This window comes from Alternaria novae-zelandiae, assembly GCF_023758075.1.
Source record: "Alternaria novae-zelandiae strain BMP 2774 chromosome Unknown scaffold_4, whole genome shotgun sequence".
Classification (NCBI taxonomy): domain Eukaryota; kingdom Fungi; phylum Ascomycota; class Dothideomycetes; order Pleosporales; family Pleosporaceae; genus Alternaria; species Alternaria novae-zelandiae.
The window spans coordinates 473,151-499,321 of record NW_026056964.1 but is presented as its reverse complement, the minus strand read 5'-3'; the positions used below and the strand labels follow the sequence as shown (position 1 = coordinate 499,321).

General features: G+C 52.5%; 11 protein-coding genes and 1 non-coding gene across 12 annotated transcripts; 7 read left to right on the top strand and 5 right to left on the bottom strand.

The window, feature by feature from the left end:
• Positions 1–3: 3 nt before the first annotated feature.
• On the top strand, positions 4–1,445 carry J4E88_002672 (uncharacterized protein; the record flags this gene model as incomplete). Its single annotated transcript, XM_049396331.1, has 2 exons — positions 4–23; positions 77–1,445. 2 exons carry the CDS (start codon positions 4–6, stop codon positions 1,443–1,445), a joined length of 1,389 nt encoding a protein of 462 aa, XP_049257679.1.
• A 2,867-nt stretch (positions 1,446–4,312) lies between these two features.
• J4E88_002671 (uncharacterized protein) lies at positions 4,313–4,963 on the top strand (the record flags this gene model as incomplete). Its single annotated transcript, XM_049396330.1, has 1 exon — positions 4,313–4,963. One exon carries the CDS (start codon positions 4,313–4,315, stop codon positions 4,961–4,963), a length of 651 nt encoding a protein of 216 aa, XP_049257678.1.
• Positions 4,964–7,901: 2,938 nt separating this feature from the next.
• On the top strand, positions 7,902–8,489 carry J4E88_002670 (uncharacterized protein; the record flags this gene model as incomplete). Its single annotated transcript, XM_049396329.1, has 1 exon — positions 7,902–8,489. The coding sequence occupies one exon, from the start codon at positions 7,902–7,904 to the stop codon at positions 8,487–8,489; it is 588 nt and encodes a 195-aa protein (XP_049257677.1).
• Positions 8,490–8,588: 99 nt separating this feature from the next.
• Positions 8,589–8,717, top strand: J4E88_002669. The gene has a single exon. It is a non-coding gene; the product is annotated as a tRNA-Arg (tRNA).
• A 295-nt stretch (positions 8,718–9,012) lies between these two features.
• On the bottom strand, positions 9,013–9,594 carry J4E88_002668 (uncharacterized protein; the record flags this gene model as incomplete). Its single annotated transcript, XM_049396328.1, has 1 exon — positions 9,013–9,594. The coding sequence occupies one exon, from the start codon at positions 9,592–9,594 to the stop codon at positions 9,013–9,015; it is 582 nt and encodes a 193-aa protein (XP_049257676.1).
• Positions 9,595–9,941: 347 nt separating this feature from the next.
• Positions 9,942–10,517, bottom strand: J4E88_002667 (uncharacterized protein; the record flags this gene model as incomplete). Its single annotated transcript, XM_049396327.1, has 2 exons — positions 9,942–10,010; positions 10,146–10,517. The coding sequence occupies 2 exons, from the start codon at positions 10,515–10,517 to the stop codon at positions 9,942–9,944; spliced, it is 441 nt and encodes a 146-aa protein (XP_049257675.1).
• A 643-nt stretch (positions 10,518–11,160) lies between these two features.
• J4E88_002666 (uncharacterized protein) lies at positions 11,161–12,499 on the bottom strand (the record flags this gene model as incomplete). The annotated part of the gene is made up of 2 exons (XM_049396326.1): positions 11,161–12,349; positions 12,435–12,499. The coding sequence occupies 2 exons, from the start codon at positions 12,497–12,499 to the stop codon at positions 11,161–11,163; spliced, it is 1,254 nt and encodes a 417-aa protein (XP_049257674.1).
• A 1,605-nt stretch (positions 12,500–14,104) lies between these two features.
• Positions 14,105–14,341, top strand: J4E88_002665 (uncharacterized protein; the record flags this gene model as incomplete). Its single annotated transcript, XM_049396325.1, has 2 exons — positions 14,105–14,179; positions 14,231–14,341. The coding sequence occupies 2 exons, from the start codon at positions 14,105–14,107 to the stop codon at positions 14,339–14,341; spliced, it is 186 nt and encodes a 61-aa protein (XP_049257673.1).
• Positions 14,342–17,539: 3,198 nt separating this feature from the next.
• Positions 17,540–18,844, top strand: J4E88_002664 (uncharacterized protein; the record flags this gene model as incomplete). The annotated part of the gene is made up of 1 exon (XM_049396324.1): positions 17,540–18,844. The coding sequence occupies one exon, from the start codon at positions 17,540–17,542 to the stop codon at positions 18,842–18,844; it is 1,305 nt and encodes a 434-aa protein (XP_049257672.1).
• Positions 18,845–19,342: 498 nt separating this feature from the next.
• On the top strand, positions 19,343–20,528 carry J4E88_002663 (uncharacterized protein; the record flags this gene model as incomplete). The annotated part of the gene is made up of 2 exons (XM_049396323.1): positions 19,343–19,834; positions 20,034–20,528. The coding sequence occupies 2 exons, from the start codon at positions 19,343–19,345 to the stop codon at positions 20,526–20,528; spliced, it is 987 nt and encodes a 328-aa protein (XP_049257671.1).
• A 1,552-nt stretch (positions 20,529–22,080) lies between these two features.
• Positions 22,081–24,516, bottom strand: J4E88_002662 (uncharacterized protein; the record flags this gene model as incomplete). The annotated part of the gene is made up of 4 exons (XM_049396322.1): positions 22,081–22,641; positions 22,825–24,212; positions 24,346–24,466; positions 24,511–24,516. 4 exons carry the CDS (start codon positions 24,514–24,516, stop codon positions 22,081–22,083), a joined length of 2,076 nt encoding a protein of 691 aa, XP_049257670.1.
• Positions 24,517–25,008: 492 nt separating this feature from the next.
• J4E88_002661 (uncharacterized protein) lies at positions 25,009–26,077 on the bottom strand (the record flags this gene model as incomplete). Its single annotated transcript, XM_049396321.1, has 4 exons — positions 25,009–25,064; positions 25,168–25,287; positions 25,345–25,698; positions 25,753–26,077. 4 exons carry the CDS (start codon positions 26,075–26,077, stop codon positions 25,009–25,011), a joined length of 855 nt encoding a protein of 284 aa, XP_049257669.1.
• Positions 26,078–26,171: the final 94 nt, after the last annotated feature.

The following is a 26,171-nucleotide window of genomic DNA, read 5'->3' as shown; positions in this document are numbered from 1 at the left end:
ACCATGGATCATCCGCCGCGACCGTACTAACTGCCAATTGTCTCACGATAGGCACACTCTCCTAACTTTTCGGCAGGTCAACGGCGTCAGCCCCAGGACCGGCTGAGAACGCATCAGAGTCCAAATCGAGAGCACGTAACGAGTACTTCGGCTACGGCTTTGGCCCAGACGCGCCTTCAAGATACCTCCCGTTTCCTGCAACCGCGAACATTACCGCCGTAGAGCTCCTCGCGTTCCTTCCAAACACCATACACTGCGCTGACGTGGTGTACCGCCTGATCACGAACGGCGCGACTCCGACTCAGGTGTGCGCCATCGTGAACACCTACAGAAAGCTTCCAAAGGAGTGGCCCCAGGCCAGCTGCCGGCAGAGCATCTACAAGACGATGGACCAAGGTGGGTACAAAGACTGGCGGCTCCAGACGCATGGTAGCTTCCACAAAGAGAGAAAGTCGACCTGGGACGATGCCGATCTCAATGTTGCAGGGTTCTCGCCACCTAGTGGAAATATCGAAATCCCTCCGACAGACATACCCTTCAAGAAGCTAGCCATAGACCTGAGCTGCATGCCGCAGGGCCATGATGCGCTAGATCTGACTCGCATGGTGGAGTATTGCGTACAGAATCCACATGAGCCGTGGTTCTACCCTCGCGACTACGATAAGGTATTGCAGCTTGTGGGAGGCGCAGCTGCTGTTCGAAAAGAACATAGCGATGGCGCTGCTTCCCAACGATGGGCTGGTATAAAGCCTTCTCTTTCTCAAGACGCGTCAACCAGCGCTCCGCTCGTGCCAGATAAGAAAAAGAAAGATGCTAAGCGAAAGAGGAAGAGTGACATAGAAGAAGACTTGCCAGTACCAAGGAGACAGAAAGAAGCAGTCCCTCCACCCAAGGGCACGACACCAGAGTCAGAAACAGAGCATGAGATGCAAGAGCTGAGAGGAAGGTCGGGAAAGTCTGTATGGTTTGATGATGAGCCTGCCGTTGAGGAATTTGCCGAAGAGGAAGAAGAAGAGGAGGAGGAGGACATCATGGCCAGCGCCAGCAGAGACCTTGAGAGAACAAGTTATGCCGCGCCTCCAGAAGATTCAGTCGTGCCATGGGAGACAGCGCTTGCAAACGCACAAGATGAGGACGCGATGAACATGGCGTTCTTTTTCGAACGTCAAGCAGGAGAGACTGATGCATACGGCCCATACGCCTTCGGTGGACCCCGTCACAAGCCGCCTTACCGATCGCTATACCGCATCGACCAACCAGACCCATCTGATGCAAGCGGTTGGGCAGAGAATCTGAGGTGGGCATTCGAACAGAACACGCTTTACCGATACCCTCACCGCCCCGACGCTTGGAACGAAAGCCCAGAGCACATGGAGCTTATCGTGAAAATTCGGATCGACCGGTACTGGATGTCGGATGAGTTCGCGGCGATGATTGACGATTAGCTGCGGAGGGCGATGATTGCCTAGAATTTGGGAGTGCTTGGGTTCTGGGGTTTGAGGTTTTTGGCGTTGGCTCGTGGATGGTAATAGCCTGTTATGTCACGGTGCCCACATCCTGCCCAAGGGCAGCAGTGCACGCAGGCAAGATAGTCGCGCCATTGAACGGTAACTGATGAGTAAAGTGACCCGAAAGGTCACATGTAAAGTAATGGCAATAATCGTTCGACGGATTCGCTATCGTGGATGCTGTCAGTGAGGATGGAGCGAAGAGGTGAAGTTGGTTCCGCAGTCAGCAAACCTCAGCCTTGGCGTTTCGGCAATGCACGGACTGGCGTCGATCGATGTTCCGACCGAAACCAACTTCGAACACCCTCCAAACTTCCTCACCCCGAATTCGACAGCCATTGTCCCTGTAGTCGCGTGTTTCACGAGAATTTGTCTGGTTCGCGACGCTGCAAGACGCCACAGTGGATCGGAGGCTGAAGATCCGGATGCGCTGACTGTCGCATGAGATGATATACGCGATGACAGCTCTTAGGTTGCGAAACAACGGGCGCTCTTCGAGCAAGTGCGTGATGTGTAGAAAGGTATTTAGATTCGATGTGCCCCCAAGCGATTCGCCTTTCAAAGCTCTCGCTCTCCACAAAACTTCAGAAAACTATACCCCAGATTCACGAGCCGGACTCACCTAATACACTCCTTACGAACCGACACGAACGTACTCGACGACCCCATCCTACTACTACAACTTCGCACGATCACATAACTCACCATGCGTTCCTCCACGATCATCGGTGCCGTCGCGGCCTTCGCTCCCGTCGCACTCGCACAAAGCTCCTCCACCATCACATCAATGGTCCCGATGATGTCTCCCTCCGCGCCTCCCGTCACAATGGCCTGGGATAACAAGCCCGCCCCAACAGGCGAAGCGGCCCTTTCCTCGGGCGCTTCATCGATGAACTCTGCCATGAAGTCTGCGATGTCTTCTATGTCCAAGGGCATGTCGATGGAGAGTGGCATGACGATGTCCGACGGTATGGTCATGCAGAGTGGTATGACCATGTCTGATGGCATGGTCATGCCGACAGGCAGTGCTATGGCAGGAATGAGCAATTTCACCGGCAGCGCGGGCAAGATAGAGGTTGGCAGTGGTGGTGTGGCGATGATGGCAGCCATCTTGGCTATGTTGTGAACGGATTGAATCTACGTTCAAGGCTTGCTGAAGCATATCATGGAAGCTCAGTTGGTCCAGCATAGCGTCGTCTTCCCTTTCCGGTCATTCTTCGTTCATGGATACGCTCTCTTCGTCTCATGCGTTACCTCTTTTCGCTAATACACACTGTACATTTACTCTATGCAACACTGCATCACATCATATATTGCCTATACTGAGTGGCCGTCACTAGCAAGAACGAAGTTTAGCTACTTATCCTCCCACCTAAAACCTGTACGCGACATCTGAATCGATTGTGAAACGAGCAAGCACGCGATCCAATTCGTTAACAAAGCCAATACTATAGTAGTCACCTGGCAATGCATGGCGTTTGCGATTCATGATTGTCTTCGTCCGCATGATGTATGACATCCTCCCCTCGACCTATCGTTCCATTAAATACATGGCCTGCGTTTACGTATTAGTTCCTTGACTTTCCTTAGGGCAGAACTGATTGCGCTCATCTGGCTTATCGACTTAAAAAGATCCATTTCCACTATACACATCCAAGATATGTCATGCCAATGTCGTGGCACACAACGCGTCTGCAGCCGTTCTCTCTTAGAATACCTGCGTCGCAATAAGCACGTTTCTACCAGCAAGCTGTCGGAATCTGAAGCAAATGAGATGTAAGCACTATTATCAAATTATCATTGTATTCCGGCAACTATTGACTCTAAAAGCACAACCCAGAATCAGACTGCCTCTCCGTTGCTACGCCTACCGCGAGAGCTGCGAAATCAGATCTATGGGTACACATTCGCTTGTTACTTCATTGATATCCTACATGTGGCTCGAGATCGTCTCCTAATCAGAGTTTTTCATCAGCTTTGCCGCCAGTACCGCTGCTACGAGTCTTTAGACCGGCTCCTTTACCCCTCTATGGTCTGCCGCCAGGTTTACAACGAAACTGCCTTCTTGCCATTTTCCTTGAACCCACTTCATGTCGGTTTTGGAGAACTCGCAACTATCAAGAACCTCATACCTGCTGGCGTAGTCGCATGTTTCAAGAAATTGTCGGTGTTCAATGATCGCTCGCTGAAGCGGCTCAAGGAATCTGGACACGATGTCAATTTGGAAGCATTGTGTAAATTTCCAGATTGGAAGACCGTTCTTGTGGTAAACATGGAAGGAGAGGTACAACCGGAGAGGACCGAAGAACTTAGGAAGAGAGTGGCGGCATACGCAGCTGCTGCCGGGCATGTTAAGACTTCTTGGCCATAGCATCTAGATAGTACTATAACTTGCGAAAATTCATCGCGTTAAGACGTCGCTAGTAGCTCCTGAGGTCACTTGGGTTCCGCGTGGCCTAGCGCATAGCAGTCTCGTAGCTTTGCGCTGCTGCTGTATAAAGTCTTGCGAACATAGCACCATCAATTTGAGGTCAAAAATCTGCGTCGACTCTTCCGAAAGTCATTTTGTTGTTTTATGATATCTGTGCACTGCCCAAGTGTCCAGGTGGTGTCGCGAAATCACTTATCGCGATTGATGACGTCACGCGTGACAACTGTCCGTAGACCTCCAACTCCCTTGGCAGGTACCGCTTCATCACAAACAACGACCTCAATTATCCTCAGGCATTTCTTCTTTGCATACAGGCATCACAGCATTGCCGTTCACAGAGCCTTAGAAGCGCGGCACTCATCATACCGTCAATATGGCAACGTCAGACGAGAAGTCGCTGCTAGACCGCGTCTTCGCCGCCAAAACCACCGAAGAGTCGCGCGAACTATACGACGAGTGGGCGAAGACTTATGACTCCGACATGTCTTTGCACGACTTCACCGCGCCACGCCTCGTCGCACAAGCAGTAGCCCGAGGCCTGAAGCTAAACCACATCTCACCAGACAAGCCTCTCGCTGGCCTAAAGATTGCGGATGCAGGATGCGGTACCGGCCTTGTTGGTGTCGAACTCTCCAAGCTTGGCGCTACAGATATTCTGGGCCTCGACATTAGCGAAGGCATGCTAGCCGTCGCTAAGAACACCGCGGTGTACGATGACCTTACGACTGCGGATTTGACGAAGAAATTGGAGTTTGAGGAGGGAAAGTTCGATGCGCTGACATGCTGTGGTACGTTCACGCATGGCCATCTTGGACCGGAGCCGCTAGAGGAGTTCGTAAGGATTGTCAAGGATGGTGGGGTTGTAGTCGCAACCGTGCTAGATAGCTTCTGGGTAGAGAAGGGGTTTGAGAAGGAAGTGCAGAGACTGGAAAAGGAGGAGAAGGTTGAGGTTGTGGAGACGGACTTGCATCAGTATCGGAAGGATGCTGGAGGTGGGCGCGTGTTGATCTTACGGAAACTGTGAGCTTGAATGGCATGGCGACGGTGCATGCATTATAGCAAGTGCAAAGACAAAGGGTCTGAGTAAGAGCTTGGTACAACTGTACTCATGCGCAAGGTTTTGTTTCACAGTAGACGCCTTTGGTGGACTACAAGATCTCCGCATACCTCGTCCCATCCTACATAACCTCCCACGCATTCTCCGTAGTGTATTTATAACAGGGGACCGCAGAATCAACATCAATCGATGTAACCTGGACTCCCTCTCGAACCTGACTGCTGACCCATTGTCGAACATTCATGAGCGCATCCTCGGTTTTCTTCGAGTCAAGATCCCTGAACCATTTCTCAACTCTCAACCGTAAAACCTCATCTTCCTCCGGAACATGCAATCTATTCCATTCATGGGCGAACAAGAGCCCATCCCCCAAAACTCTGGGAGCCCAAGAATGGACTTCAATCTTTCGTAGATTTGGAAAGCGATTTGGACAGAGGAGGGATTCTTGCCATCCTGCCAGGCTCGTCCAATTCCGATTCTCATAGATGCGAACGACTGAAATGGCGTTTCGCACGTCGTTGGGCATCTTCCGGACAGCTTCGATTACATTTCTAGGCCGTGCACGAAAAGAATTAAGTTCGAAGATAAGCAGCTTGGTTTCCGCATAGTATTGGCGGCACACTGGAAGAGATCCGAGGAGTGAGGATAGAGACTGTGAAGTTGTACTTGTTTTGCGCACGGGATTGTAGTTGTGAAAATGGCTCCGGCGGTGTTGACTCCCATGGTAATCGATGCAATCCCTGCGAAAGACGTATTCGTAGATCCTATTGCGGAGTTCTGCGGGCAGGCGTAGTAGGGACGATTGAGTTTGGTTACGCAATGTGCTACGCTAATGTCAGTGCTGTTTCGATCCGGAATTCGAGGCATCATATGCTCACATAGCGTCCATTTTGTCAAAGAGGTGTCTTGGATGCTCTCTTGGTGTACTACTGATCACCGTTAACTTGCTAACGTGTGCGATCAATCGGCCCTCAACAATATTTTTGTAGAGAAGAGGCTCTGCTCCAGGCTGACATACATCACAACCAAACAGGGTAGCCCGCTTATCCTATTCGAGCCTAGTACCACTTCTGCCTTCCAGATTCCCCCGGGGCCATTTGAGGTCACTTCATCTAATCGTACAATACTTTTACATGACACATGATACATCAGTCCATCACAACCATTCCACGCAGATAGCCAGCATATCCGAACGGCGTCGGTCGCGCAAATTGTGAAACAGCAAGTCCCAGTCCCAGTCCCGCGCCCGCCACGCTCGTTTCTTGGATCGACGCGCTCGCATCGCCCCAACGTTCAGCTCCAGCAAAGCATTCGCTTTCCCAGTCGTATTCGTATCGCTCGGACACATCATGCTCTGGGAAACGTTCTGGCACATGCCCGCATATACGCGCAAACAAGTCGACCAGGTCTTCGCTCCTCCCTTCGTTGAAGTACAGTCGCCCACCAATGATTGGCCAGGCGGCTGAGAACCGAGCTTTGGATATTGAACCACAAGCCAGCCATTCTGAAGGGCGAATGTATACGGGGTCGACACCGAGGGTTGGTCCAAGATCAGCCATGCATAGCCACCGGTCTATCCAACCTTTTGTGCCTTGCCATGAAGGTATCAGAGCACTGTGATTGCCGGCTGGGCTTACGAGATCGGTCACCAGGCCTGAAGCCTGGATCTGAACTACCTGGATAGCTTCATGACCTCGGACATAGAGGTCAAACGCTTCACGTAACGCCGCAGCTGCTACCAGTTAGCACGTAAATCATACAGTAAGACGACAAAGATTACCGAAGTCACTAAAGACCGTTATGAAAGGACTAGCTTGTGAGTCGCGAAGACGAAGGTGTTCTTCTATACCATCAAGACTCAGATGAGAAAGCGAGAAGTGACATATTGACTGAAACAAACTTGCGCCGATTGAGAATCTGGGCTGGTAAGTCGTCGCACTGTGCTCACTGAAGACGCGATAGAAGTAGGGACCCTCAAAGGCGTCGATGAGTTCGTCTTGAGGCAAGTCGCTGCTGATTGGCCAGTCAAAATCTAGCCGCATCATCGATCGTCATTCACGTACCTTAACATCGTTTCATCACAATCCATTTCAAAACTTTTCAACACCCTTCGTCATCTTCATTCCCGAGCAGCACAGCCCTTAGTGAACGGTTTGAAGCCGTTACATGCCTGCTGTCGTGTAGGGAAGTCTTCGGCTCGGCTGGTCCGTGATGGCGCAAAGCTCGCACCACCGCGGTGCAGCATTTTTGCCGCCCATCGACCTCATGTCAGCATGCATAAACTTCATCTTCTCACGAACGTTCTAAGTTGATGACATGCGTATAGATCAATTTGATCTGATCACGTGGAATCGACGTCGGCCGAGATGGCATCTTCGTATTCACCGTTCTTTCCAGATGGGGCAGCCGTGGCGGACTCTTCTGGCCACTTGATGTGCCCACTGCCTTCCGGACGCACAAACAAGACCCGTTCAAAGCACTTCCAGCTCATCTGGAAGTGCAGAGTACTTTCTTCACTGGCCGCTAAGTCACCATTGACCCTGGTGAAAGCTTGACCATCGCCCACTGCCTAACTACCGGCTTAGTGAACGCGTTCCCTTCTTGTTTAAATTTGGCTAACCAAGGGTCTCCACCACTCTAATATCTAACTCTACAACTTACAACAAGAGGTATTTATCTACACCCGATGGAAACCGCCCGCGAATCCAATAGGTCATCACTAGAAGAAGCAGTAGCGACTTCGCAGCATGTCTCCGAAGTTGTTCACTCTTCGCCTCAGGTCCATGATACTCAGACAGACGCACATGTGCATGCAGCATCTGCAGGCAGTCAAGCTCGCCTGGAGAGTGGGGAAGATGCAAGTGCGACTAGTGTTCCACCAAGTCTGCCTACGATTACACTGAGTATGCCTTCCCCGCCACCACTGTATGATCAGTTATTTCCACCGCAGGGACCTGAGCAGCAAACGTCAATCAGACAATCCTCTCCCGAGGCCGCATTACCATTAAGCGACCAACGTCCCCAGGAGTCGCCGCAAGCTCATCATCCAGCGTCAGGCACTCCCCCTCAATGCCCAACACCTGCCGACACGCCCGTCAATCAACCGCCAGTTCAAATAGTTCCCCGACCACAGGAAGACATTGATGAGATCTTCGAAGCTATAGAAACCAACAACTTCGACAGTCCCATCTTCGGAGAAGCAGGTGCGGTATACCACGACAAACTAACACGTCGGCTCATGCCTAGGACACCTATGTTTCAGCATTACAACATTATTCCTGAGGTGCCCCAACCGAGGCCTGTAGCTGCTCCCAACGATAGACTGCAAACACCTGATACGCCGACACCTAAGCCAAAGCCTAAGCGTAAGCCTAGGAAGAGGAAGCGCGATCAGACGCCGCAGGAAACAGTCATCAAGAAGGAGGGGGAGAAGGTACAAGAGGAGCCAGTGGAGAAGAAGCAGAAGGGTGTGAAGGTTGAAGACGCTTCGTAGAGGCAACCTCATTACGGATACCTGGTTGTGTCTGATCTAGATGGTAGGAGCATGGTACATAGCCCATCAGAATCTGGAACATCTCATAAGTGAAAAGAAGACTCCCTGGCGCAATGGTAGCGCATCACGCTTCTATTCAAGCGTCGCCTACATCTTTGAACGGACGCGTTCGGGGTGGAAGGCCCGCTTGAACCGTGAAGGTTATGAGTTCGACTCTCATGGGAGTTAATGGCTATTGTTTTTTGCTCGTCAAGTATCAGTAGCATGTTTCTAATGTATCTTTTTGACTCTTCACAAGACCAACTACTACTTCGTGATCATCATGTCTATCATCCACACACCACAATCTACCACTCCCCCAAATCCTCCCCCGTAAGATTCGGCCTAACATCCCCTCCCTCCAACCAAGTCTTACACTTCCATACAACACATCCCTCTCCGGCCCATGCGCATTCAGATCCATCTTCGGCGGCCTCCCCGCCTTACTCTCCGCCCAAGCCAGATACCGATACCCACTCGGATACTACCTGACCTCTTCCTCCGGCACATCGAACGCCTTGCCCGGCACCACAGGAACCATCTTATCCTTGTCAAACAACAAGGTCATGAAATTGACACCCCATTTCCCAGCCTCGTTCTTGGATAATAAAAAGAAGAAGCGGGTATCGGCTTCATTGTCCATTTCGATGTCGTCAAGCATGATGCGACATGTAATCGTGACTTTCATTTTACTTATCGCGCGGTCGCCTTGTACATCGACCGTCTGTCCACAGACGCGATGCAGAATGTACGGGAACGGGCCATGTGGCGTCTGTTTCTCAAACCCTTCTTTGGAGGACGCGATGAAGTCGTCGAGGCGGCCTTGCGTCCATGATGTAGTAATGTAGGCGCCGGAATGGAACATGGAAGAGTAGTTTTGCCACTCTGCGGCGTCGCGGTACATGCCCCAGCCTTCGCAAATTTCGCGGATCCTGAGGCGGTCGAGCACGGAGGCGTCGGTACCGGAGGTGTTGTTGCGGGTGGCGTTTTGGGGGTAGGTGGATGAGGGGGGTTGGACGGTGGTGTATTCGAGGCTTGGGTGTGGCATTTTGGCGGTGGCTTGCATGGTGGGGATGTGTTTACGGGATCTTTTTGGTGTATTTCGGGTGTAGTATTTGTAGAGTTGGCGTATACCCAGTTATGTCGCTGTGATGTATGCAGTGGTAACCGTTACGTCATTGAACGACTACCGAACATGAGGATTGTAATAGTCATGAAGACACATGTTCTTCTGCAAATTGTTCCAGGCTTCCACTAGCCACCCAGGTCTTGTATTCAGGAAGGTGTTGAACTCGGCCGTACATCGTTTCTGAGTCTTCCAAGGTTGGTATCAAGATGTATCTAGGGCTGCCGAGTCTTTCGATTCACAACCTCGCTCGTAGCGATCATTCTCGCTTCAGTCTCTTCGCGGGGCTACCCTCCGCCGTGGCGGAACCCCTCTTTGACGGGCTGCTCCATTGAAGATTGCGCGCTCTCCTGCATCTGAAAGGTGAGGAATTGGGACGGGTTTCTGTCATGAACGCGCTCCAACTCCAGTCCTCTTGGCCATCCTGTGAAATACCCGGTATTAGTCTTGGTATCAAGGCGTATCTAGGGCTACCGAGTCTTGCGACTCACAGCGTTGCTGGCTTGCTCGCTCGCGGGTTCCTTTTCGCTTGTGTTCTCGGGGTTGCTCGTCTTCTCGGCGCTGTCATCATCGTCCCCCGAGAGTGCAGCCGAACCGCTGCCTTGCTCGTAATCGTTTATTGCTTGGAGTGCGGTTGCCTGGCTGTAGGTCGTCGGCTCTGGCCTCATATCCCGGGTCATCCCCTGCAATAGGCTGGGCATCGTTCGGAGGATTCTATCGTACGCAATCTGGACCTGGGGGCTGGTGCGGAATATGTGATCTACAAAATCTGTTTCCAGATCTTGTTCATTGGCGAATCGCGCCAAACCACCACCAGCCACCCAGGCCTTGTACTCGGGGAGGTGCTTAACGCGGTCGTACATCGTTTCGGGTATTGCGCGTCTCGGAACAGTCGCCGTCGCACTAGAGCTTTTTGCAGCGTCTTTGCTGTTATCCGGCATGTCTTGATAGTGTCTCTCAAAATCTTGTTGGGTGTGTTTAGAGGAGGGGATGTGTTGTGCGCGCGCAGATGATGTGCAGGTGATACGTCGGAAGCTTTTGTGAGGTGCAGGTAGGCCTAAAACATGATAGTATGCAGAGGGACTCCTTGATGAAGCAGATTTTAAAGTCCCAGCTTCCTGACGTACCATGGTTCTGGGGACTTGCGGCTTGGCGTTGATATGCCGGAAGATAATCTATGATGCTGGGCTTGCCGAAATCGAGATGGCCTTTGGAGCGAATACGCGGTTCCTGTGGTTATAGTTCAGGAGGGAAAGTGAGGTGTTGACTACACGAAATCGCCTTCCCAAGAAGAAAACTACCTTCCGTGTTCTGGCTCGGAAGTTGCGTGTCAGCCAACATAACGATCGACCAGTAGGCGATCGAGTAGGTGCACCTGGCTTGGGCGGAGTAATGCAGGCAGGACGCCACGGAACGATTTGAATACGCATGTGCCGGGGAAGGTGAACGAAGATTGATGCAGACAACTGAAAATGGCTTCATATACAACGCTACGTACTAAATATCTTACACGTTCTGCTCGTTGATGAACAGACCGGCCATACCCATGCCAGTACCAATGCACATACTGGTGAGCAGAACCTTCTTCTTCTGCCTCCTGCACTCGCTCAGACCAGTTACGATTTGACGCGCACCGGTGCAGCCGAGCGGGTGACCCAGCGCGATAGCACCTCCCCTAGGGTTGAGCTTCTGGTGGTCGATCTTGAGTGTCTCGAGACAGTATACGGCCATGGAAGCGAAAGCCTCGTTAAGCTCGATAAGGTCAACGTCCTCGAGGGTGATGTTGAACTTGGAGAGGAGCTTAGGGATGGCGACGGATGGGCCAATACCCATGATCCTGGGTGGCAGACCAGCAACGGTGGCACCGACGTACTTGGCGAGGATGGGCTGGCCGAGCTTCTCGGCCATGGAACGCTTCATCATGAGGATGGCAGCGGCACCGTCTGTGAGTTGCGAAGAGTTTCCGGCGTGTGACCGGTCGCCATGGGGCAGGAAAGCAGGCTTGACCTTCTGCAGGCTCTCAAATGTGGTGCCGGCGCGGATACCCTCATCCTTGGTCAGGGTGACGGTCTTGACCTCGCCTGTCTTGGGGTCCTTGATCTGGGTGGTGATGGGCGCAATCTCGTCGTCGAACCAGCCCGCCTTCTGCGCAACCTCGGCTCTCCGGTATGACTCGGCAGCGTACTTGTCCTGGCGCTCGCGCGAGATGTTGAAGTCCTTGCCGACGTTTTCTGAGGTCTGGCCCATGGGCTGCATGCAATCCTTCGCCTCTTGGTTCTCGAGCACCTCGTCGACGAACGGCCTCTCGAGCCTGTCGCCGCCTGCTGTCATGCTCTCAGCACCCATGGCGAGACCGCACTCGATGCTGCCGACGGCGATCTGGTTGGCAATGTCTTGTACGGCCTTGAGTCCCGAAGAGCAGAAGCGGTTCAGCGACGAGCCGGATGTGGTGTTGGGGAAGCCAGCGGCGAGCATGGCGGCGCGGACATAGTAGGCAGCCTTGGCATCTGAGACGTTGCCGACGCAGATGTCCTCTACTACGGCGGGATCGAGGTTCGACTTTGCGACGACTTGCTTGAGCGTCTTGACGAGGAGGCCGTCAAGGGTCGTGTCCTTGAAACCGCCCTTGTGAGCCTTGGTGAGGGGAGTGCGGAGGGCGAGGGTGATGACAACATCGTCGGGGTTCTTGGTGGTTCTGTTGATGGCTGTCAGCGCTGCATTCTTCCCTTAGCATCCGCCGCGCGTTCTTCACGTGTCATATCTGTCGGGGTGGAGCTTACAGGGCCGAGATGCCGCTGGCAGAGGGCGTCATGTGCGAAACGATGGACTTGAGGCGGTCGGTCATTGTGAAGGTAGAGAGGAGCGATTAATTGAGGTCTGTGAGTGAGGAAGGCGATGTTTAGGGGAGATGGTGAGTGAATGCGGAGGCGGAGACAGCTCTTAACTTAAGTTGTGGGGCAACACAGTCGCGACGGCTGGGCCGAGGATCTCGGAGCCACATATCGCCAGGTCACGTTCTCTCGGCAATTGCCCTCTTGCCAGGCCGGGCCTTTTTGCTCACTCAACAACAATCGCTGAGCATACTAATCAGCCCATGTTATCGTAAGCCAGAATTCAAAGATGGGATGTATCAAGGTCTGCCCATCCACAGAAGTGCTGCATTGCTGGTCACGCCTTCCCCGCAATTCGCCGCCACGCTGCTTACGCCTCTAGCTTTGTGCTACGCAACTCCGACCTCATCTCAACCCACCGCCGCGGACACACACTCTCAACCTCTATCTGGTCTCATTTCAATCAAGATGAACTTTCGCACGTATGCGCACGCGAATTCGCGTCTTCTACTTCCGCATCATTGCGTCATTGCCCAATTGCCCCGAATGTCCCGTCGCGATTGCTTGGCAAACCCACGACGCGCAGAAAACACGCCGGTCTTCCGAATCGTGTTGCCGATAACATACACAATGTTCATATCGCTATCGCTTGATAGGCGATATGCCATTGCTTGGGGTGGAGCGCATAAATAACACAGCCTCCACAGCCAGCATCGAGACCCAATCTTCTGGTAACTGTGCCACCTAGTTGTTATGCTGTCAAAGGAAATTTGGCCCCCAACGCCATCACTGCCCACACACCGCATCCCAAAAGGCAAGTTTAAACGCGAATCGCGCTGTCAAGAGGTAAGGGTGGTCAGGCAGGTCAGCCTTGCATACGTCGCGTAGCATATTCACAGTCATACTCTTAATCCATCGTTCGTACTACGGAGACGTCAACCACGATGCTGTCCGAGGTTGCCTGGATGCTTTGTCCTCAATACGCCGCAAACAATCCAGCCAAGCGACTCAACGCCATATCCCTATTGAATTCTCGCTCAACATCCCAGCAAAACCCAACGAGCTCAAAGTGGCTTAAGGCACACCGCGGAATGCATGCTGTCTGCACGCGCCTGCTAGTAGACCCACACCCTCATTGGAGAGAGGGAAGCCACTCGCGAGGCTTGCATGGTCTCACACAACGGGAGCATGGGGGCGGCTGAGCAGGGCTGCGCTTTGACCTCATCCTTCCCATCCCTTGTGACTACTACAAATGCTCGCTGCTGGTCTCGCCTGTTCGCAGTGGTACGCGATCTCATCGCCTCTCCGACCTCAGCCATGGCCGATTTCGCAACCGCATCCATGACGACTTCCTTCAGTTCCTCCGTTACGCGACCGACACCCTCCTATTCGATCATGACCCCTTTCACTCCGCCGTCTTATTGCAACAACGTTGTCAAGTCGTCATGTTTTCTTGAGACACCGTCTAGTGGAACTTCAACTGGCACACCTACCCTAAGTTGTGGGTTCATTGAGCGCGATCAGACCTGCGGCTCAAATGGACGCCCCACCCGTGCTAGCGAATGCTTTCCAGGCAGTCCATTCCCATACTCGCTCTTGACATACTCCCCGGCTACAGGATGTCCTGGTGGGTGGGCAACGCAAAGTCAGATTATAGATTCGTCAAGCCGGACCACCGCAGTATGCTGTCCATCGTGAGTAGGTTCTGGCCAGCATGTTTGGCAGTCACTGACGTTGTTTATCAGCGGTTACTCGGCGCATACCTATTATTTCGCGAGTTGTACCAGTTCGATCACCTGGACCGCCAATTCGACTTCGGTCTTGGCATGCCAGACGGATGGAAGCTTGGCTTCTGAATGGTTTACCAGCGAAGATGGTAGCGGCAACACAGCCGTTTGGGCCGCGAAAATGGAAGTGATTCTTACCACTGCATTGGCCTCAGAGGCGACATTCACCCCTCTCAGCGAACCAACATTAGATTTCGGTCCTCCTCATTATAACCCACCACCTGCTGATTCCCCAGAACCCAAATCACGTCGTCTCGGTACGGGTCCCATCGTCGGCATCGCCGTGGGCGCGGTCGCCGCACTGGCACTCCTTGGTGGACTCTTCTTCTTATGGCGTCGTCGCCAAAATCAGCATCACCACGCGCCGATACCGAAGGCTAGCCCGAGTGGAGAGCACGACGCGTTACCTGAGTTTGTGGGGAACCATGGCACGATTTCTCCGCCTACACAGATGGCGAGTTCGAATGGTTTGTTTCATCCACAGCCGGAGGTTAGGTCGCCGAGATTGGAAACAGCGCTCACACCAGGGCGTTGATGGGCTTTGATGGCGTGGATCTTTTCTTCGTTTGTTACTATATTGATACCCATACTGTCTAGCACAGAGCGATACGTTGTAACCACTTGGTCGTTCGAGACCGACTGGACCTTCCCTCTCTCATTTTCATGATCCTCTGCTATAAGGCTTTTGTTCGGGTCCGCCTTCCTAAGTCCATTGACGTGCGCGGGTCGGTCATGCCGAGCGCGGGATCTCACTGCGCATGCGCAGCTCCGTTTGATCATCCCTTGTGCCAATCGTCGTCATATACATAACATAAGATTTCCGGCAAGGTTGGTTGCCAAGGATCAATCTCTCACCCGCTTTAACGCATGGGCAGATGTGCGGCGCAGCATGCGGCGCGGAACTCAAGCAACATTTGCGAATCTCGTCACACCGTTGACAGTCCTCTCATTAGCCGACGGTGTCATGCGCCGCATTATAATGTTCCCGTTGCCATGCGTTGCGTATGAATGCACGGGTGCCTTCGATCCCCATATGTTCATCTTCGTCTTCTCGTAGCCAAAATCATCCACTCCTATCGGCAATATGGCCGACTCTCCCGTCACATCTTCGTCATCGTCTTCCGACTCTCCCATCACGTCTTCGTCATCGTCTTCTGCTAGCGAACAAGCAACATCATCCTTCCTGTCCAGCGATATAGACACCACTTCCCGCACATCGTCGTCGCCCGTATCAACACCAGACTCCGCCACCCCGTACGGGTCGCTAATCACGCCGTTCACCGCACCAGCTTACTGTTCTCTTCCCGTTCGAGAGTGTGATCCAGAAGACCGCAGCAGCTGCGCATCGTGGGAAAGAGATCGAACATGCGGATCTGACGGCAAGCCCACTCTGGCAAGTGAATGTTTTCCGCCAGGAACACACTGGCTCGGCCCCTACCTTTCTTCTCACTCAAACCTCTTGTATTCTCCGGCAAATCAATGTCCAGAAGGATGGGTTGATGTAGCACGGAGGACATTCAGCACACCTTCTACTTACACTCAAGTCGCATGCTGTCCTTCGTAAGTTCTTCTTATGTATGCACAGCATGACAGTTTCAGTTGATTAACTCATCGGTACAGCTTTTACCGTACCAACGCAGGGAACACGAACCTGGCGGTGGAACAGGGTTGCTACAGCCTTCCCGGCACGGACGTTACCACGTTAGACGAGGTTGTGTGCGTTGAAGGCAAAGCTCCCGTCACTACTACCACGACTCTATCTGACGAAGTATGGCGCAACCTTGTCGACGCCAGGCAAATCCAGTTGATCTTGCCTACACCCGAGTGTTCAACGGCATCGGACGGCTCATCTTCCTGCTCCTTGAATTTCCCTTCGCCCGCGCCAGAGACCACCCCTCCCGATCCCGACTCATCAAGCAAATCGCCACTACCGAAAGGCGCCATCGCCGGCATCGCGGTGGGCTTCGCTATCCTCTTGTTAATGGCCATGTGCGCGCCCGTTTGGCTCCTTCATCGGCGGAAGCAACGACAACATACCAGTACCGGGACAAAGAAGCGAATACCATTCGATCTATCATCGTTGCCGGAGCTTGTGGGCATAAAAGGAAGCGGAGTTTCGAGCACGGAAATGAGTCTGGGTCATCCGAACGACGTAGTGCCGCAAGGGGGAGAGATCGCATCGGCGTCTGCACCGGTGGCACGATAGTAAGAATGGTTGTCGGAGTATTTAGATGGTCGTGTCGTCGTAGCGGAATGAAGTCGAGAGGTCGCTATGAAGTCTGCTGCACGGTGATGACGGACTTCGGGCCACGCACGTGATCAGCTCGTTGGGGTTAGCGAGATCGTAGCGCGTTTTGGGACTCGCGTCATTACGTCAGCGGACGGTGGCACACGCGTCGCGTCCTCGAACTTCGGCCATCGAGCTGTCAAACCTCGCCCAACAGCTTTCCCCCACGCAGATGCTCGCCATGCTGAATCAACACTCGGGCATCGACGCTACAATGCGAGCCCATAGAACTTAGACACGCCACTGATTAAACGAGGACAGCACTTTCCCCGCCGACATACCGATCGTCAGCGAGACGACCTCGGGAGCTCGATGATTCGATGTCTTCGTCAATATCGTCGCCTTGCTTTACACCGAGACAAACGCTTGGATGGCTCGGCCACGTTGGACTGAGCCTATAAGACTGCACTGCGCTTTCGGCATGGTAGCCTGACAAACGCCTGCTGCCTTCTCCAATTGAGACTTGCGGTCACAGAGGAGCGGTCAAGCTGTATCAAATCACCGCACGCTGCTTGCGGGCGCGATGATTTGCTAGTTTTGATGGCAATCACTGGATTCGCTAATCTCGAGTTATAGACTCGAAGGCAGCGATTGCCGACCGCGATTTGCAGCTCTCTCGCTATGAATTCACTCAATCCCATCGGGGTCGGCGTAATGAAGCAGGCACTCATGGCAGATGCTGATCGTTCCCTACGTTACTGCCATCTATTGGCTGCAGCCTATGAGTGTAGCCTCGCCTTTCTCCTGCCGTATATTCACCTTATTGCTCATCGATATATACGAACTCTACCATCCTACCGCCTAGCTCAACACACCGACCACCCGGAAGCTTATCACCACTCTACCTAACGTTCGCTCAACCCCTAGATCGACTACTGAAGCAAGAGTGCAGCACACGATCCTCCTGACTCCCCACCTGCTCCACGTTGTTCAGCCCACTCTCGACTGCAGTATACGAGTCGGACCTGGTGTCTGCCGATATGGATATTTCCAAGTCATGGAGCAAGTGGCAGGGTTTGGCTGCACTAGCTGTTTACTCGGTTACCATCATCGTCCTCGACCGTGTCTACGTAGAAGGCAGTACGTGGAAGTCCGCCGTGGCTTGGTGGAAGAGGTATCTAAAGCGCAGACGGGATGATCCTTGGATGAACGCCAACACGAGCAACGATTTCATCTTCAATATGCTGGCCAAGGCGATACCCGAGTCGCCAAACCATGTGTCGGATCAGGGCTATGAGCTTCTTTGCAGCTACAGCTTTAAGTCGTACACCAATACTCCTACTATCTACGTTCCTGGGACTCCGCCGATGTTCACGAAGCCACCTGCCCCGTTGAAACTGGAGCCAGATACAGGACGCTATTATATCGATCAACATGTAGCCAAGGTACCGCGATTCCAGTTCGAGCCACTCTTCCAGGCTCTTACTGTTATGATGCCAAGCAAGCGTTTCGACGACGTCGATGTCCTCGTCGCTCGTGGATCAATGACCGCGCTCATTACATACGTGAAGGATGTATCATGCCAGCCATTCGCACTTACTCTCCACGTTGTTGGCAACACTCTGATCGTGGGGCGACGGCTTCGATCTGGTATGGCTGGCTCTACCAACGGATCGTACGGGCGTAACTTTGAGGCTGCCTGGACGACGCAACTGGAACCAGATCTTCAAGATGCGGAAGGACATCACCATACCATACAGTACGATTTCGGTGGCCTCAACATCGTGGTAAGAGCAGAGACGGACGCATACATGCCCGATGAGCAGCCCTCCCGGGACGAAATCGAAGAAATGTTGGCAAAATCCACATCGCATCCCGAGCCCGAAATTGCGAACACTACCATCGGACTCCAAAGCTCTGACTCGACCACCGTGCTTCTGGCAGGAAAGTCGATCTCTCATAGCAAGACGATGGAACTAAAGAGCAACAACCAGAGCAAGCCCCTCGATCAAATTTGGGTCGGTAGAACTTCGCGGTGGTCTCTTGGAACGAACAAGGATGGTGTCTTCTCTTCGACCGAGAAGCTCTTCACTCCAGAGGAGATGAGGAAGAGCTACGAGGATGACGGCAAGCGACAAGGAGCTCTTCGTAAGCTGGTGTGGTTGCTGGGCGAGCTGAAGACGACGGTCAAGGAGAACACAAGCAACGGGTCTGCTGTGCTTCTCTGCCTGGGAAAGGGCGAGGAGCTGGTGGTACGCCCAATGAAGACGCATTTGCCTGCCCTTCCTGATGCGATTGTGCAGCGTTTCTGGAGCTTGTCCGATCAGGACGAGATGCACGCGTAGGTATATTCAAGGTATTCATCAATTCTGATGACTGGTATTCCAGGCTGCCCAATTCTTTCATTGCTCCTCAAAGCTATCACAATCATATTGCCTATCGAAGTATGTTCTTAATGGCTAGCCCGAACCAAGACGATGCCCCAGTTCGAGTCAAAACCGTGGCCTGTTCCCATTTATTGCTGCTCCGCTACTAGGCAGCCAATTGATTCACTTGCTAGGATTCCGTGGTCCGGTCTACTAGCGCTACGCTCTCTCCTCCGCCCCCAGATTTGTCGCGTTGGGGAGCTGCACGCCCTCTTACGTGGAATATCCCGAAGAGATGGAGATTTCACTAGGATTAGACAAGCAAATATGAAAATCTGACGTCAAAGTCGGTTCTAGGGTGCTCGCTTACCTCCTGGAGTGAGGGAGTATTGGCAAACAAAACACGCCTCTTCTACACGCCGGATCTTTTGATGGTATCAAGCCCCTTCGTTTCTCGTCCCCGTCTCGATCACGGTCATGAGCAGTCCCACCACCGGCCGCCAGCGCGGTACTGCCTCCAAAGCGCCCCGGAAAACACCTAGCAACGACCCCGACGTTAATCGTTGGGAGAATCAGCAACGTGCGCGTGCGCCTAGCGGCGCTACCCCACGGGTGAACACTCGAAAGCGCTCGAGATCTGGAGCGACTTCCGCCCTCGCCGACAAAGACGACGACGACGACGACTTCGATTCAGAGCACGACGTCAAAGTCAAGAAAGGCCGCACTACCTTCGACGAAAACGGGTACTTTAAAGAAGGCAACAAGAGCATGCGCTACTTTGGACCTGGGTTCACGGATCTATACTCGCCGTCCGTATCGCATCAACTCATCCATACCGGATTGTACAACCATATGCCGCCCCGCGATGTACTTCAGAGGCCTTTCCATCCACTGCACAGTGTTGTGACCCCCTCACAATTCGATCTATCCGTCTTCACTATCCCGCTGACCGCGTTGGAGATTCTTACGGTATGAAACTCGTAACAGTCTCTCGAGATACTGCTAACTCGTTTCAAGTTCTTTCCCTTACATGCGCAGATTCCCGAAGTACAAGCCCGTTTCGCACAGAGCGGAATCAACCCAAGATTCCAGGCTTGGATCATTGTGAGTCTTCTTCTATGCTTCGCCGAATGCGTGTATTGTACTCGGCTAACATTTCATCGCGAAGAATCGTCAGCACTTTCTTCAAGGCCTGGACTGTCTTTTCGGTATGGACGCACGCACCTGGGCAAAGGACTGGAGAAAGAAGAAGGGGGTGACAAAGCCTGTCAAAGGAGCTCCACCGCCTGCACCGCAGCCGATCATCCACACGACCGGTCACTACACATTCACACCTGGTGTCAACCGACACACAGGCTTCGACATCACCAAGACACCATACGCGCTTATCGATTGCGCCGAGGGCGTTCATCCATGCAATTTTCCCCAAGGTCTTGACCGCGGTCCGTTCACCGAAGCCCTCTTCCAAGCGCAGTTCATGAATCGCTCGAAGCTTATGCTGGCGGATCTAGATGCGTTCATTGCGTATTGGCTCATCGATCGAAATCTTCAGGCCGGCTACAGCGATGCGGGGTTTCTGAAGAGGCATGTGGCGTTGCATGAGGAATATCGGGCTATGGTGAGGAAGAACGTAGAGGCTCACGGCTATAGGTGGGAGGACTGAGGGGTGAGCGATGTGTCGTGGTGGTGTTCAAGTGTGAGGATGGTATACTGGCAGATAAATGGAAAAGAGGCACGTACATGTCTAGACTGTCTTTCGTAGCTTGGAAGCTCTTCCAGCGATACAGTCATAGATTTGCCAATGAACAAGAGTAATATGCGAATTATCTCAGTTGAGGTGGATAAAGGCGTCTTGTTGGGAACCTTCGCGGATGTGATATCGTTCGTGATATTGTCTGAGATCAACATTACATTGCTCAAAGTTACTGTGTCGTGTCTAAACACCCGTCTATATCATCACGCGAACCTTTCGCGCTGTACTCAATGTAATGAACTTTGACATTTGAGCGAATGTCACATGTTTGAACCACTCAACTATGTTAAGAATTACCCATCTCACAAACTAATGTCGCAGCAACACGCACGAAATCATCCACTACATCATCTGGATAACTGCGAGATCTATTATTCAATTCGTTCCTTATCTTCCCATGTTTCCTATTCCAATGCAACGCTCATGATACCCCGGCCAGATACTCATATAGCATGTGTTCCACTGGCTCGGTCGTCTCTTCTCATGTACTTCAATGATCTGCACGACAGAAGCACTGGAGCATAGCATTAGTCCATGCAAGGTTTGGTGCCCATAATCACTCTTGATGAAGTGACAGGGACAATTGTACACAGAATGCGTGTAAGAACCTGGGATAATGAAGCTTTCGTGAAGACAAAAAGGGGCACATAATACACTGCCTCTGTCCCGGACCAGGCCTTGCTCAACACACAGATAAGCCCAGATCCTTCGCCACCACATACGAAGTCTGTACTTGCGGTCTTTCTGGGCGACCCTTGGGTTGTTTGTAGATATATAAATACATCAATACTTTGATTCGTTTCTTATCTTGTCGAGGCTGATCTTGTGTGACGCATACTGCGAATTGAAGAAGACTGACAAGTGTTGCTAATATAGGACCTGGTCAACTGATCAACTGATGCTAAGCTGGAAAACATTTCCTCGTATCGCTCGCATCCAGATTTTTACCAGAATATGACGTGACTGACCAGGAAGTGAGGAGCAGTGTCAGAGCATTTTCCGATTGATGAGATCCTTGAGATAAGAGAAAGCTTCTCAATGGGAGAAAACTTGTGACCGGGTGGCTTCGCACGAAAAGCGTGGAGCCATGTTACAGTTTTCGGCCTAGTTCGCATCCCAACGCAATTGTGTTTTCACCAACAAACTTTTCCGACAGTCCTTCCTCCGTTGCTCAAGGACGACGCGCCAACGACCCCTCATCGAGACACTTCGCTGAGATCTTCGTCGAAGTGGATAGACACCAAGGGCTGTGTTTCTCATATGGTTGAGTGGTGTCGTGATACCGCGATGGCGAGATGGCGGCCAATGGAGGGAATTGTCGCAGTATCGAAAGTTGGGGGATGGCTTTGAAACCTCCGTGAGATAGATATCGGATCTATCCATGTCACACATCCATTCAGTGTCATGAGAGGACATCGAGGTAGCTAGAGTGGCCGATATGTCTAAAGCTGAGCCTCACTGATCACTGAGCCTGGTCTTGGCTCCCCATCGCGACTTTTGCTTTGTCCTTCTTTTGCCGGATGCGATAATCCGCCATCGTCTTACGATACCGTTTCAAGTCTGGATTGTGGCGACGAAATGCTTCCTTGTCTGGGTCCTCCATCCCAGGTCCGAAAGCCGGGTTTGTCGTCTGGAAGTAACCACCCGAATCTTCGATGAACTGGACATCGCTGAGCAAGAGATCAGCCCACTCTTCTAGATTGTCGTCGACAAACTCGATCAATTGAGTCAGAAGGCCCCTGTCTGAACCGGAAGGATAGTTTTCGCGATCGACACCGTTCGCAAGATCGCGAACGTAGTAGTCGACTAGTCGGTATTCGTTGCCAGGCGGTGTCCAGTTCTCACAAGAGAAAGATGTAACTGGAGAAGCCGCGATCGCAGGCAGATGCTGTTGTTCATGATCACGAGAGCCATACAATTCTTGGATCTCGCGACCATGTTTGTTCGTCTGCTGACTGATGGTCGACGGGCCGACACCTTCGACGGCGTCGGTGTTGTAAGCGCGGTTCTTCAGAACATTAGCCTACGAAAAACAAGAGCTGGAAAGGAGAACTGAACTCACGATCAAGTCAGCGATGTTGTTTTGCGTCCAGCCGCTTCGAGCAAATCGCTGTGTCCAGTCTGGCCAGAGTGAGCCATGCGCGGGAAACCACTATACCATACATCAGCTGCGGTGTCTTTGTTCGAGCAACCAATCTATACTCACGATGGCCATCTCCACTATAGTTATAGGTGTCGAGCCCAAGTGCCGGATATCGACCTGCTTTGGGGCGCCCATACTGTACACCGGGTGCGGTTTACCATCAACACGGTAGTCTTTCATGTCGATGTTCATCTCCGTGGCAATGTGTACGAGACCCTCGGGTGGCATGGTTCCTTGACCGCCTTGCTTGAACGTAGCCTCGATGCTTGGATCAAGCGGGACTGTGACATGGAAGCCGCCGCCAAGATCGAGAAGGTAGGTGCCTCGGGGTAACATATCCGGAGAGGATTCAAGAATAGTTTGATTGCAGCGGTCTCGGCTCAGCCGTGCGTCTTCTTCGAATGCTGACTTATAGTCTTCAGAATCAAGAAGCGCGTTTCGATGTATGATGACTTGGCCAGGAAACCGATCCCTCGCGTCGACAAGGTCAGCGAATGTGAAGTCAAAGCCTGAGACGCCGGGGCCGATCGGGCTGGTTCTACCTCCAAGGAAGCCCAATGCTCGAGCAAGATTCTTGCCTCCTTGACACTCGCTTGGCGTTCGAAGACGTATCGCTGCGGAGATCTCGCCGTCGGCTTCAAAATGCGGTGTTGGTAAGTCACTGCGACTGTCTTTCTCGGCGCCCAAGCTTGCTGCTGCCAGGTCCAGCGAGTTACTCGGCGGTCCGAGTGAGCTCGACAGTGATTTGGTGAGTTGCGGTGATATATCGCTGTGCAACGGACTAGCAGACGTTGAACGATGGATATCGCCTGTTCCAAAGTCATAATCCGCGATGGCCTGGACGTTTGTACCGGTTGTATGTCGGTAATGCTTGGCCACTCCGTTGGCCTTGCTAGTCGCTCTCATCGTAGTCTTCTTGGGTTCTTTCTTGGACGCGGTACGGACCTGAGGTATAGCAGGTCTGCTCATGGGTGGAGCAAGATATGGCGAATGTTGCCCCGTGGGATGCATGTTGTCTCTAGGCGTAGAGAAACTCCGAGGCTCATGAGGGGCGAAAGCGTACGCGGAAAGGTCACTAGCCGGCGTGGTAGTCCCTGTATCACGGATAGACTGCGACAGAAACGACGATGCTGGCTCTTCATCTTCCAGTAGATGGTATATGGCGCCAGGGAACTGTTGATGATCATGCGCGGACTGGTGCGCTTCGTCTACGCCGAGGGTAGCGCCAAAGACGAATTCGTCTGCGCCTGTGGGCCATATCGCGTCGATAGGGTGATACTGCGGTGTGCGAGAGGGCTCGTGGCTCTCAGAGGGTCGCTCCGCGGATGGTTGGCTTTCGTGTCGCGCCCAATTACTGGGGTACTGCTGTGGTGGCATTGGTGACTTCCTCGGCTGCGATGGCAGTGAGCCTAGCGGAGTAACTTGCGGTGCGCTGATGGTTGCGGCAAGCACTTCGAAGGTAGTCGATTAGTTTTGGGGGTATACTATCTGTATCAAGGCGGGCAAGTCAGTGGACGATGGGCTCAGCGCGCCATGCGAGTCTTACCAGATGTCTTTGTCAAGGATTGCACTGGATGGGTATACTAGCGAGCTTGGTGACATATGGCTGCTGTGTGTATGTCGATTTAAGCAGGGCGTGGAGTAGCGATTGGATGTTGAGATTGGCGAAAGAAAGGGTCGACGAGGGTACAGCGTCCGCGTTCGGCTGTTGCGGCCAAGGGGCTGCGCTAGCCTCTATGATGCCTTCACAGTCATCATTTGCTTTCCAACATACGGTCTTTTACAAAAGATTATAATAGGTCAGAAGATCTGAAAAGGCTTATCGTCACACTTAAAAGACCATCATGCGAGCGGTAGAAGTGGCCTTGACGTGTAGACTCTAAAAGCCGCAGCCTTGTCGCCATAGATTACAACGCGTCGAGTACGCAATGTACTATGGTCGCTCAGCTCTGAGATCATCTTAAGGTACTCGGTCGTGCTAGTTTTTCAATACACCGGGTTTGTTTTCAAACTTCAAAGGATCAATCTTCGGTTTAGATACACTTTGTCTGATTGATCTAATGTGATATGTGCTATACAAAGCAGTTCCCAACGTATCCAGCTACAAACAGTGCGCGGCGCTTACCGACTCGGTGAATTCAATGCTGGTGTGGCACAGCAACGACAACCACGTTCCTTTCGCCATTACCCGACTAGAGTCCTCCTTCACAGTGTTCTTCTTTCGAGGCGGTCAAGTGCTCGATCTACTTAGATGGGGGACGAGGGCTCATCAAATAGATCATCTCCACTCCGAGAATTATCTCCTATAGATTCTAATTAGATGGGAAGAGGACATGCATTGATATGGACTATTGGCAGTGACCAAAAGCCAAAGGATAGGAAGAGAGGGCTGGGCGGCCAACATACCAGATAACATAGATTTGTCCGCCAACGAAGGGGCCCCAGCCTTGTACTCTGGTACAGCTCGTCGAAGCACTTCCTCAGTCTTTGCAGATATGGCCATACCAGGCGCATGGAATGCCATATCTGGAAGGGGTATGGTCCCCAGAAAGCATGCGTGGCTGAGTCTGAGCAAATTCGTACCTGGCACCGGTGCGCCCTTCTGACCGGGGAGAAGTCGAGACTGTGCGCTGTAGAGCGGATCTAGAGAGATGAAGGGTTCGGCTGAATCGTGCGGAACAGTGAACCCCGTAGGTGCAATGTTATTCCGAGTCTTCTGGAGACGAGAAGATGATTTGGATGCAAACTGTCCGTAGCTCCTCTCGTCGAAGCCCAGCTGCGGACGTCTCCGGATTTGTTGATTGATACTATCAAAGCCGGCGTCTGTGATGTCTCCAGTAAGCGACTGCGGGTATGTGAAGGGTGGTGTAGCGTTCGCGAATTCGTCTATCCTATGCGGATAAGCTATCGCATAGTCAAAGTCGTATGCTGGAAAGGCTAGCGCGTGTATTAGCGATACATTATCACATCTTTTGACTGAATATAACCTACCGGTGTTGGTGTTGGAGCTGATCGTCGCCTGGTCGTTCGTCGCGCGCGGGAATTGAGGGTTACACTCCGAAGTGCACTGTGAACGGTTGACGATCGCGGGCTTGCTGGACACCGTGTTCCAGCTCTCGAGGCCAAAGTTCTCCTCCCCAACTCCCAGAGAGTTCGTGTCATCAAAGCAGGTATCGTACTCCCCTAGGCCTGCGAATAGTCCTTGTACATCCAGGCATGTGGTGCTTTCGCTCAGGTGGCGCATATACTGCCCTGGAGGGGCAACTGCGTTCACATAGTAGTCATCCGACATTGTTGTGCTAGATATACCGATCATTGTGCGCTGGAAGAGGTCTAGAGACCCGTCATAGGTGTCTCTGCGAGGCGCTGTGGATCTCAAGTTAGGGCTATGATGAGCTTTACCAACATTG